The 13762-nt window shown below is 37.5% G+C and overlaps 1 protein-coding gene across 1 annotated transcript; it reads right to left on the bottom strand.

Annotated features, from left to right (window-relative positions):
• Positions 1-1832: 1832 nt before the first annotated feature.
• Positions 1833-9590, bottom strand: LOC117120151 (zinc finger protein 410-like). Its single transcript, XM_033265174.1, has 7 exons — positions 9377-9590; positions 8000-8582; positions 6649-6820; positions 5897-6078; positions 4865-4954; positions 3615-3791; positions 1833-2677 (listed from the first exon to the last, which is right to left on the bottom strand). The coding sequence occupies exons 2-7, from the start codon at positions 8556-8558 to the stop codon at positions 2316-2318; spliced, it is 1542 nt and encodes a 513-aa protein (XP_033121065.1). The 5' UTR covers positions 8559-8582; positions 9377-9590; the 3' UTR covers positions 1833-2315.
• Between the last annotated feature and the right edge of the window lie 4172 nt (positions 9591-13762).

Below are 13762 nucleotides of genomic sequence, written 5' to 3'. Positions count from 1 at the left end.
TTATTATGCATTGGAATACCGCTATGATTGGAGATGCTACTACTTGGAAGACATTTGTTGATCAGACGTACCTGCACACAAGTTGCAATGCATTCCTTTCCTTAAGGGGTCATTCACAGTTAATCATTTTCACTAGTGTACAAACCATATACTAAGGGTGGGGTAGACGAATTTGTACACTTAACATGTGCATGAAAATGTTGATTAAAAATAACATGCAATATTTCAAATACAGTACAGGTAACAGATTTTTATGGCCCAATTATAATGCAACCATTAACATTATGCATTTTTAAGTAACCAAGTACTGTACTGTATGCTGTAGTACATTACAAAACACAGATTGGTTTTGCAAAATCATTACATTATGTGCACTTGTGAAAATGTTAATTGTGACAATCCCTTAATACAGTATAAAATGTTCACAAATACAGTACTGTACATAATTATAATACAGTATTGGGAAATTTCCATGCAAACCAGTATGCCGCATATACTGTACTGTACACATTAATATACATTTACCATTTTCTACCAGAGAAAAAGGAATGGTCTGAAGATAGACAAGGAGAGGTGGGGGTAAGGACCCCTGTTTGGGCCTTGCATGTTCCCCCTGTTAGGAACTTCCAGCAAGGCCGTCATGGAAAAATTAAATCTTGAGTGCCAAATGTACAATTCGTGCCTTGGGGATTGAAAATTGTTTAGTGCAAGCATTGCTGCCGTATGTGCGATATGTTGAATACTATTGCGATCCAACCCCAACAGGGGGTTAGTACCCCAGACAGGAGGACATGCATGGTTAATAATTACCACATTTGTATTATTCCCCCCAACAAATTTAATTTTTCCCTGATGGGGGAGGGTGTGGACCCCTTGTCAGGGAGCTTGAACCCGCCGCCGGGGAATTCTTGGCGCCGCCCCTGTGGACAAGACTTGGTGATACTGATTGGTCTGTCGAATTCAGGAGTGATTGCGATGAGGTTGCAAGCGGTAGCAGTTTATTGAAAACAAGGCTAAATTAAATTAATGTACTACAGTAAGTGATTTGTTTGTGCTCAACAACGGGTATGCTGTAGGAATTAAAAATACTCGATACCTTAATTCAGTCCATGTCTTTCAATACACTTCAAGCATGCATTACATATTTTAATGAAACCAGAGGATGAACATTTTTCGTAAGCCCAGGGGCGGATCCAGAAATATCCGAAAAGGTGATGATCAATAGACAACACTACCCTGGGGGTCCAGGCATTCCCCTGGGAAATTTTTGTTTTCTAGGCGCTAAGGATATGACCTGAGGCATTTTGGACGATCTCTTTTTTTTTGCTTTCCAAAAGGAGGGTGGGGGGACCAAAGGGCAGGTTCACCCCACCCTGGTGCCACCACTATTCCCCAATAGCAAGGGTTCTCTATCAAGTAGGAGCTGTCGGGGGTCACAATTTGGGCTCTCAACCTTGAGCTTGGGACTTTGAATCTTATGTTTTTATTTGTCTCCACCCAGAATAAATTGCCTACCTACAGTATAGTAGGGTGTGGCATTGAATGTTATTGTTTAAAAACCTGGAAATCATCATCTTGGTGAACAACAGTATACAGATGCACTGCTGCATCATTAGCAATACTGTACTATACTCTCTGGAATGTTGCCAGTTGTTGTGGATCCATATATGATGAGACACCGCCCAAATTCCCGAAGATTCAGAGTGGCGTGATGTTGCAGATTGTACTTCAAAAGTGATGCACCTAAAATACTCAATTAAGCCACTTACAATGGATGTAAAACCTTTTTCTTTTTTTGTTTTTTTAATTCAATGAATATTTTAGAATCAATGTACTGTAGTCCTGTTTGTGCATACTGTCTTCCAGCATATTGTTGCACTATACAAGTATTTACAGTATTATAATTTTCCTGTAAAAAATACAGTAAATCACTCTAAATGGATGAATGCATTACATCAACAACCATAAACTCATACATACAATATAAGTATCATTTTATCTTCACATATTATTTATTCATAATAATTTCTGTTCAGCTGTACTTATTGCACCTGAATGAAGCACTAACATAAAGTACTGTAGCTCTAATTTAGAGCCACCATCTATATGACTACAGCATAACCACTCACAAGAGGGCAAGTTTATTTATTGATCTGCCACGAGACCAGTTAATCATGCACAGCTTTACATTAAATGCTCTGTCCCCAATTTATGCCCATATTTGGGTGTAATATGATATCATCATACCATATATGGGCACATCACACAAATTTGTCACATAAAATTTGAGTGTTCACTGCGCTTAAGCAGGCCAATCACGGGCAGTACATCTCCCGTGACGCATTCCTTAGACTTTCCTCATTGTCTTCGTTGCTACCATCATCCGATCTATTTCCATGTATCATCGTATCTACTCCCACAATGCCCTTTTGCGAGGGCAGCATCCCATGTACACCCGGTAGCTCATGAGTTCCAACCATGTCACCACTAACATGAATGTTGTGCGAAATGTTTTGGTCCAGTTCGGACTGCAGAAGGTCATTCCCATACACCATATCTTCTCGAGAGACTGCCTGATGGTGAAGATGTCTGGTATTAGTGAGGGTCACGCTAGTGTGAGGCTCCGACAAAACAACCACTGCAGCATTCGAGGCCGACACCGTTCCATGGCTCAAACCTGCATGTTAAAAAATAATTAGTCATGCCGTAACAACTATTCATGGGGCCCGGGGGTCATGAACATGTTGAGGGCCTTTGTGTGTCAAGAAAGTATTTTTACTCACCCCTCGAAGACTTCGAGGGGTGGGTAATCTCTCTACCTAATTTCATGGACGACTAATCAAGGCTCTACAGAATTTTACTATGCTGGGCAGTAGTAAGAAGAACTTGGGGCCCCCTTTTCGTTGGGGTCTTGGGTTTCACCATCCAAGAGCCCATGGGCATTAAACAGTTGAACCATTTAAAGTGTGGGGTTTATTGTTGGCAGACTTGTTTTTCATGTTACAGGCTTCAAACACAATCACAGCTTTATCAAGTGATATGTGACAGTGGTGAAAACTTGTAAATACAAAACACTGTTGGGAACCAAGTTGGCAATGAAAAGAACAGTAAACAGATATTGTCCCAAGTTGGAAGAAGATACTTTGGGAGATCTGGTTAAACAAGCTTTCTTAATATCACACTTACTGTAATTTTATTTTGCTTCACATGGTGATACTCATCGGCATTGAATTCCGTTAAATAATGAAGTCAATGCTAGGCCTACCGCTGATGAACTTGTGAATGCCACACATGATGACAATGTTTATAGATGAGGGGAGGCTTTGGCCTCTCCCCCCCAATCAGGGAAGTTAGAAGGGATTCATCAGGGATACAGATGCCCTGTAGCTTGTTATTTTAAACAAATTTTTCTCATTGGGGAGGGGAGGGGAATACCCCCTTCAAACCCTTCCCCCAGCTTGATACAACTCTAGCCCTGCCTGTTGGGTGCGTTGCTGTTGGGGAAATCCTAGCGCCGCCGCTGTGATTAACTATTTGATCAATCTTGATTAACACCTATCGTGTATAAAATATATCTTTATTCTATTAAAAAAATGAATAATAATATGATTTACTTGTATATGGAATATGATCCTGTAATTGGACAAGGTTTTCACCGATAAGTGTCTTGTCAACCAGGTTTAAAGGTGAGTTGATGTCTGTGTTGGCATGCTTGCGTTTCATGTGAGTGTTCCTACTTCCAATTTGTGTAAACATTTTCTCACAAACCTCACACTTGTATGGTTTTTCCCCTGAAAAAAAAAAAAAAAAAAAAATCATTAACAATAGGGATGCAGCATAGTTGACCGTAAGACTTCACATTATACAATTAATGTAAAAAGAAATAGAATTACAGTGAAGTTCTAAATAGGACCACATATTAAGGGACCACCTCCCCAGCAGTGGTCAGGAAGCCCCTTGCCGAAAAATTTAGCTCGGTTGAGGAGCTCTACGAATACCCAGCTGATTGATAGATCTTTTTTGTGCTGACTGCTTAATAGATCTTTTTTGTTCGGGCAGCCATTAGGGGCAATTATATTTATTATTATAATTAGCTCAGATGTGAAGCTCTAGAAACACTCAGCTGAATCTCACTTCTTATTGTTGTTGTTCTTGTGGTGAATTTCAATAAACATTAATGGCCCTTTTTTAAGTTGGATTGGAAGTTGGGGTTTCAGCAAAGGACTGTACATTACAGCCATTACCACAAACAGGATACAATGTATGGATGGCGCGGTCGGTTAATGATGTTTTTTAAGGAACCAAAGGTCGTGAGTTTGAATTGCGTCTTGGTATTCAAATTTTTTTTTATTTTTTTTTATTTTTAAGACATTTTAATTTTGTAAAAAATGAACATTCTAATTATTTAAAAATTTCTATCTTATCAGCTCTTCCTATTTTTTTTTTTTTTGACAACCAGCTCTCAAAATCTTAGAATGTTCATTTATACAAAAATCGGAAAAGGTGAAGATAAAGATGAGTAAGTTTTTGGAAAATTTTTGTTACTCATGGTAGTATGGGATTTGTGCTGGTTTTCCAAGAGACTCCAGGCCCTTGGCGTGGGGGGGGGGGGTTTAAGTGGTTATGGCAAACCACCAAAAAACTGGAGAAGGTCCGCATTTAAAAAAGAAAAATTGATATTCGTCGATATATTTACAATGTTCTCCAGAGTATCAGAGATCATACAAGCCAGAAGTATTTCAAGTCGGCATTTATTAAGCTTTCCCAGCTAACAATATGGTTTTGATATTGTATAATGGTTTCCAAAGGGTCCACTATTCACTGGAATAGTGAATTCCAGTGAATAGTGAAGAAAACTACTTGCCAGTATGGGTTAACATGTGTTTCCTGAGACTTGATCGCTCAGTAAACTGCACCAAGCATCCAGCGACATTACAGACGTATGGCTTCTCACCTTGCATTTAAAAAAACAAGACATGTTATCTCAGCATAACCTAACACCTTTAAACACAATATTTTAAGCCAGAGGCCCACCAACAATTTAATGGACAATGGTCATATATATAGAAAAAAAACCATCTCAAGGCACTTTTAAGTCACAAGAAACAAAAACAAAAATTAATTCCTATGGAGACTGCCATACCACAATGCTCATGCCACCAATAATCAACAGATGACTATCTGTTCTATGGTAAGCCTTCCCTCAAAACCAGTATGAAGTGTAAACATTCTGAGATCTAGATTCTTTTATTGGCTGTGCATGCAACTAAAACATGAATCTGTGGGGCTAGCACACATTTAAGAGAACACAACACTTGCATTCATCTTTAGTGAGTGATTGGCTAACGGTTGCATTTAGTGCGCTTAAAACATTGATGTCAAGTTTTTGAGCCTTCACTGTGCATTTCACTTGTGTCTTTGGGTAAGGCATATCTGGTGTTCAAATGCCAATGCCCTTATTAGCTGCTGAAACATTATAGAATTCTTCCCAGGGAGTTGAGTACATGTTCCATACATGTTGGATCGAATAACCCTGGAAATAATGTGAAACACATAGAGGTATCCAGTGGCAGATCCAGGAATTTGAAATAGAGGGGAACAGGGAGGGAATTTCACAGATAAGAGTCTAGACCACCATGGCTGGAGCTGAGGTAAGAAAATTTATGATTATGGTACCTCTATATGACTGGAAATGGCCCTCTCAGACTGAACTTTGAATGTAATTGTCTCCATTTTTGAAAATAATTTTGAAAAGCTTAGGGGCTCTGAGCCGGCTGCAACCAACCCCCCCCCCCCCACCAACATCTTGAGTCCGCCACTGGCTACAGCATGATGATAAAACTGCTATTTGTCTTTTTATTATCTGAAACGCACCAACGACACCAATTAAACTTACCTGTATGTGTCCTGATGTGGTTGCGCAAGTTTCCAGCTGTAGTGAAGCTTTTATTGCATCCCTTCTCAGTACATGAAAACGGCCGTATACCAGTGTGTGTACGTCTATGTACTACAAGCCGTTGCTCTGTGAAGAATGCCTTTGCGCAGTTTGGTACATCACAAACATATTGCCTATTATTACTAAAAATGGAAAGAAAACAAATATTAAATAATTTAAAATTACATTAAATTAGCAAGTAGATCTGACACAAAATTTAGATAAAAACAATTCAGGAAATGAAACATTTTTTCCTAAGTATGCATGATTTTTGCAATGTATTTAGAGCAGAAGGTAAAATATATAAACATAAATTGGCATTGTGGTATTTAATAATATTATGAAATAGAGAGAGCACATTTTAAGATCAAGATTTGCAGTAAGAGTTTCCAGGTTCAAACCTAACATGCCAAGCTCAGCTTGTGTTCTAGAATAAGATACTTTTAACGCTTTACTTTAATTGAACGTCATCCTATCAATCATTCGAAAGGGATGCCAAGCAAGCAATGGTTCTGTGTACATAATGGCTCTGTACACTATTCAAAAAACAGAGTGTGGATTTCCTCCAACTGTTACTGACCGGATAATTATCAGAATTTCTTATTGGGAAAACTGGAATCTGATTGCTTCTATCTATATCTAACTTCTTTGGCCATAAACAAAATTTATTCCAACTTATTAATTCATTAAAATTATATTCAATAGTTACATACGTATGTGTTTTTAGATGGTACTGGAGATGCGTGGGCCATGAGAACCTACGCTCACAGCCCGGAAATGTGCATTTCAACACCTTATTCCCCTTATGCAGTTCCATATGGTATTTGCGGTTGGTAGAAGATTTGAAACCCCTACCACACTCCTTACATATGTAGAGCTTCCGCACTGCAATAAAGAAAAAAGATACATTAAATCACTTTTAATTAATTCCAAAACAAAATATTTCTTAATGAAACATATACCGTCTGTTTTACAATAGAAATAAATCTCAAAAATTCAATTAAAATACTAAATTTCTCATTTGGAAAGACTAGGATTGGATTGGATTTATTCGGTGTAAACACTAAGGATAACACATGAAAGTCTGAAGAAGACTTATTTCTAGTGGGGCCTTCTGGTGGTGATTGAGCAGTACACCGGGAGACAATCCCCTACTCTTTTCCAAAGAGTGTACAGTGTTCTTTAATGTGCACAGGACCAACGGCTTAAACATCTCATCTGTCTCATCATACAGTGCACTATCGTAACTTACACTTCAGCCATCCAGCTGAAGAAACAGGAGAGCAGCGATCTCCACGGTTCAGCGTACACACAGTGGCTACCACCAGTTAAGCTAACTGAGCTAAGCTGCTCTCTAAATAATTTATCAACTTCAAGGGAGATAAGAATTGCAAATACATACAGTATTTTAAATTTCACTGATAATTATATACAGATATATTACTACAGTACAAAAATCCTTAAATTTATTACCAGCTAATGTAGCAGTGTATGAAAAGGAAAGTTTGACCCTTTCTAAATTTTATTGAAATATAAAGTGTATATCTCAATGATGTTTCATTTTATCTCAACACAAAACATATATATTCATTATAATTAATAATTATATAATATAATTTTAGCTCCCCTTAATTTTAGCATTGTATCCTTGTCTATTGTATTGTAATGCGCATTTCAACATATCTTAATGAAATTTGTGCAATATAAATTAATAAATTATGATTATCATTAATCTGGAAAACCCTGTGAAAATTTATTGTACATCAATTAGTCAGAATAATTGTTTTCTGGACAGACCACCCTGGCTAAATATGGCCTTTATTAGATAGATTTTTAATTTCTTGTCAAAAGAGTGATGCTTACAGTATTTTACTATTATTGAGCATTTTGAAATTAAACTGCAAAATGTATGTATGTCTATTATACATGGCTTTACTCTTGTAAATTTCCTATATAAAATAATATATTATCCTGTTATGTTCATGGTTAACACTTTGTTACTGCAAGAAAAAGCACAATACAAGAAATAAATAAAAGTAACTGTAAGTCTGTTACTTGACAAACCTTTTTTATCATCAGGCACTTCCATTCCAAAAGTTCTGGCTATACTCTCCTGTGTAGCCGAGATGAGGTTGGCATGAGCCAGTTCCTGTAGGTGGACCATGTGATCAACACTCTTCTTCTGTTGCTCCAGCACAACATTTGCATCTATGTTGTCCTTTGCTAAGTGATTGCTTAGAACATACACAGGCATGTCAAGCAGAGGTGTTTGCGATGGGTTTGGGATGCTGAAGAGCAGATAGCTAGGCTGAGATGCCGTGTTTGCCATATCAGTTTGCGCTTCATTCATTTGCGAATCTTCTACAATCTGAGACTCATCAACAGTGCCCTCTATCATGGTATCCGCAGCGATTGCTCGGTCCATATTCTGATCGCCTGTACCAATGTTTAGTAAATTATCATTACCATCAGGATCATCGGAAAAGTCAATTCTAATATTATCTTCATTAAGGTTGATCACTTTAGGTGGGGTTGACGTGGCGACGGTTTCATGGTGAAGAGGCATCGCCAGAAAATCAACAGATAAACTGGCTGTGTAGGTATTCTTAGATGTTGTGGCCATGATGGTGCAACTTTATCGCATTCTCTACAAAATGCAAAGATGTAAATTTAATAAATAGGTCATTATAATTATTGTTGGGCCCTAATAAAAAAAATTAAGGTAATATTATACATGAAAAGTGATTTAAATATTTTCAAAAAATGTAAAAATTTTGGCATAAAAAGCATACTTTTATCAAAAAGGAAAAATATATTTTAACACAATAATGTTGATCATTTATGTAATTATTTACTATTTCTTTCACTATGTAAAAATTTGGCAACTTCAATACTCCAGTGACAGATAGAGTAATCAGTAGAAAGAAGTGAACAATGTTACCTTGAAATTACCACAATAAAATAATACTGACAATCATGTATATAAATTACACAGTATTATTTATTTAGGCCCTATATGTATTATGCTATAACTGTGCTGACAGCAGGTAACCAAGTCTAGGACGTCTGTGAGTAAATAAGTGAGTGGCTATCTTTTATTCCTCTTATTAGGCTCTCTAGGTAGGAGGCCTAGGCCTAGTCCTCCTAGCTAGTCTCACTCAGATTCAAGTATTATATTTACATTTATTCAGGTTTACCATCACATCGTCCTAAAAACACAAACTTTTGCTGTTCAATAATAACACATATTGGAGAAAAACTAATGAATTACAATAACGCATACGGTAATAAAGAAAGAAACATTAAAATTTCCCTGTTTCCTAGGCCGCGCATCCTAGGCCCTACTAGAGAAAGAAACGAACGATGTTCTGTTCAACACACCCCGCGAACAAAGGGGCATCAGTTACTTCACTCAAAAAAAAAAACTGCAAGCATACTTACACAGGCCTGGCCTAGCTTACACATAATTAACAGCGTACCATGGCTACTAATGTATGTCTGTCAAATGAATATCTTCGTGACATTTAAAAAGACCAGTATGTTTCATATTTCTCGATGTTTAAAATGTTACAACGCTTATAGGCCTAAAAAAGTGTACGACGGAAAAGAACTCAAGTACGTGCTCCTCCTTCCCGCGAGCAGCTGCAACCTCTGTTTTTTTTTGTTTTGTTTGTTTTCTTGTGACACATAATAATGGTCAGGTCACAGTCTGCTCTTGTTTATCGGAACCTACAAAGGAGAGAGAAACCTATAATGTTCGCTGGGGCGGGTGCAGACGGTTCGATCGCATCCCCCACCCCCCAGTGCCGGATTAAGCATCGTCTGGCCTCAAGGCACATTTTGGAACCGGGCCCAAACATGTTAATTGAATGGACCCCATGGTAATAATTACGAAATGTAAAAACCCCAGTTTCCGAGTTTTCTGGCCTAACCGGAAAATAGAGTGTAAATAATATTGCAGTCCAACTTTTGATGGCCCATCATTTTCGCCTGGCCCACAAGGCTTGTGCCTTATTTGCCTAATGGTTAATCCGGCACTTCCCCCCCCCCCACAAATGGTATTTATACAAATATTGTATTGTTGATATGAAAATAAATGAAACTAAATCTGGCCACATAATCCATCCATAGTATTGAACTAGGCCTAAGATTTCAACCCAGTCCCCCAACTATGGTGGGGCTGAGGTGGTGTGGACTCTTTTTCATTTCATTTATTCGTCTCGAATACGATTCACATAACGATTCACAAAAAATGACGGAGAGACAGGGAATCAAAAAAGAGAAGTAAATCAACCGTATCAAGTGCATACCGAAGAAAAGACGGAGACAATAAACACAATAAATATATGTATATACTGTATATCAAAATCAGCCCTTAAAATAAACTTTCAAATCTTTATAAAAATATTTAACATTTAAACTAAGATTCTCACGCACATTAGTCGGAAGACAGTGAAAACAGAAATTGAAACAATCATTCCATGGCTAGTAATTAAATTTGAAATCACTAAAATTCTAACGTCTAAGATTAATTATAATAATTTTGAAAATTGGAAACTTTTATTTACCATAGGCCTAAGTGTGACAAATCACGGTAGCACATAAGCAAACATGAGCCCAATATAGGACATTTTAAGCAATTTTTTCCTCTTTTTTTTTTTTTTAGTTTTTAAAACAGCTTCAAATTAAATAGGCCCTATTGAGCACATTAATGTTACAGTAATATCCATTATAGGCCTATTACTTACACAATTGGCCTATATTTGATTATAGTCAATAACCTCCATCATAGTATGTAAAAGTATACCAGTCACGCGTAACAGGTGGCCGGGGAGGGGGGGGGGCAGGCGCAGCCCATATGATGGCTTTTACCGGGCTGTAGACGGAAAGGAAGAAAGAGAGATTGAGAAGGAGGAAAAGAGAAAGAAGGGGAAAGAAAAGAAAAGGAAAAAGAAAAATAGAAGAGAAAAAAAGACAAGAATAAAAAGGAAAATATCATTGATCAGGTAGCACAACACTCTGCACCTTCTTCTCCACTTCAAAAAATGTCCACAGCGTTTTAGAGCGAAATAGTTGTGAGTGATACATGTCTGATGTTGGACATAGGCACTTTCAGGGGTTAAAAGGGCATCTTCTTTCCCTTTCCCCTTTCTCAATTTTCCCAGGGGTAGAGGGAAAATATTTTCCACAGGGGGATTGTTCCTCCTGTTCCCGCTGGTTACACACTGGTTCTGAGTTAATTAAACACATAATAGTCCCAACTCACAGAGAAAGAAAATTTAAGATAGATCGTTTTACCATAAAAAGGGCCTCATTGGTTCATTCTAAATTCTGGAAAAAAACCCCCCCCCCCAAAAAAAAAAAAACCAAAAAAAAAAAAAAACCAAAAAACTACAGTAATAATTCTTTGCATGTGTATTGATGGTAAAAGAATATGGTTGTAATAAATAAAACCATCATAATGAAAATGCTTATAGGCCTATATTTTAGTTTCAAACACGCGTTTAGGCCTAATTATATTCCGTTCCGTTAAGATAAGTCGTATTGCTTTCTATATTGGGGGTGTGTGGGATGGGGAGGGTATCACACCTGGTCATAAACTACTAATCGGGAATATTATACCTTTGACCCCACCCCCCTCCTGTTTCCCCAACTGCCACAATAAGGCTTCAAACAAACATCTGAGTTTTCACTTAATAACTGTAGAGACCTGCAGATACTGAGTAGTGACCAAGAAATCCTTAATTAAAGGCACCATTTAGGCCTATTAATTATTAGTGATGAAGCCCAGGCCTACATAGGTGTACAGTAACTTTAAAATAATAGGCCTTGAAATGATCAAATTCATGGGCCCCAGGGCTGAATTCACTACGGCACCAGCGAGGATTGGGTCGTCATCCGCTCTCCATTCGGACGCGAATCATGATCAAAACATGGGATTTTGGGGTTCTAGTCGGGGAGAGTCCCCCCCCCCCTCCGTCGGGGAAAAAAAACCACAATTCGTCGGTGAGGAAAAAAAATATATACATATTTTCTACATAGACTCTAAAATCGATTAGGCCTAAATAAGCCTTTGGAAGCCCTAAGTTGTAAAACTCGGGGGTTTCGCCCCCTGGACCAATAACATTTTAAACGACGTTCGACCACACCCATCGGGGACCTCGGACTCCCCGTCGGGCAAATCCTGGCGAGGGCCCCTGGCGAGCTCAAGAAGGGAAAAGAGCCAGTTTGATCGCAGCATATGGTATTTTATGTACCATAGTGGTTCTGGATTACTGTTTGAAATGTAAACATTTAAGATTATTCCCTTTTAATTTAAGCTTTATTATTGCTCTTATCAAATTTTTATCAGAGATTTTCGGCTGTTGAAATGTAGACTTTTTTTTTTTTTTTATTATTCAACATATTTATTCAGGATACATAGGCCTATTCAATGAAAGTAAATGTACAATAGTAAAATTGACAGAGCATACTAAAATTGATCTACCATATGGTCCCGATTAAAACACCAAACAGATATTAAAAATTATTAAAACAAAATAATGAAGACAATATTTAATATTACACTAAAATACCAAAAAGTAATTCATTTAAAAAATGTCTAACAGTGTGTTTTGAAATTTGATTAAAATTTTAAAATGTATTAAAAATCGATAGAAATATAAAAACAAGTTAAGAATTCGATCACTTATCCACGCCGTAGTACCAGTAAGTCTTGAATGAAACCTTTAACAATATTGTTTTAATAGGTTTTTTTTTTTAAATATCTATTGTTTTAGCCCCTTGCAAAATTTGGGGTAACTTATTCCAACATCGCGCTCAGAGATCTTAAATTATTTGTACTATATTAAGAGAGTTCGCCCCGCGCGTATACTTAACAAATTCAACATCATTCGAAAGACGATCAGGAGCTGTACCGTACCATGTATACAATTGTATATTAGTTGTATATTAGACAATTTAAATAGTAATCATGCATTTTTTCTATTTTGTGCCACTTCAGTTCTTCAATAATTTGCTCACCTCTATATTTTATATAATCAAATTTTTTTGTTACGATTCTACCACATCTTTTTTGCAATCTGTTCACTAAATTTATATTTTTTATTTATTTTCGATCGAGGGAGAAGGGAGGGTGCACCATGTACACGGGGCCTGTATAACGTGTTAATTGACGATGATTATGATGTACCGTACTGTAATGAGATGATGAGGATGATAAAATTATATACAGCAGAGCATGGTTTTAAAGTGATGCGGGAGCGATGTTAGTCAAAGGGTTGGTTGAGGAAGGGGGGGGGAGGAGGCCTACCCCCGGTTACAATTGAGCGAATGGCCAATGTCGGCACAGGAAAAACGGAAAAACCAGTGGTTGATCTAGCGCCCGGGCGCTTAAAATATTTTTGCACTTTTTGAGGGGCGCTTATTCAAACGGGGCGCTTATTCGAACGGGGAGCTTATAAAAACAGATTGAAAATTGAGGGGGCACTTATGGAAATAGATGAAAATCGAGGGGTTCTTATGAGAACTTTTTAAATCCAAGAGGCACATTTTGAATGAAAAACGATTAAATAAGGACATCAGGAAACCACAAATTACGAATGGTGCTGCGGCGGAAAAGATACGGTAATCGTCCAGAGAGCATAGCTTTTTATTATGTTGTGAGTACAGTATTACATAACAGCAGAACAGCAGATGAAATTAGTGGTGGTGGTTGTTCGCCATCGGTCGATTGAGAATAGCAGGTCGGCATGATCATTGCAGGTTCTTGAAAACTTAGATGAGAATGTGTTAAAGGTGCAAATTGTCGGAAAAGGAGTAGTTTAG

The sequence above is a fragment of the Anneissia japonica genome, unplaced genomic scaffold (genome assembly GCF_011630105.1).
Source record: "Anneissia japonica isolate Jap-2015-1 unplaced genomic scaffold, ASM1163010v1 scaffold401_len1656234_cov178, whole genome shotgun sequence".
NCBI lineage: Eukaryota > Metazoa > Echinodermata > Crinoidea > Comatulida > Comatulidae > Anneissia > Anneissia japonica.
The sequence above is the reverse complement of the archived record's forward strand: the minus strand, read 5'-3'. Positions and strand labels throughout refer to the sequence as shown.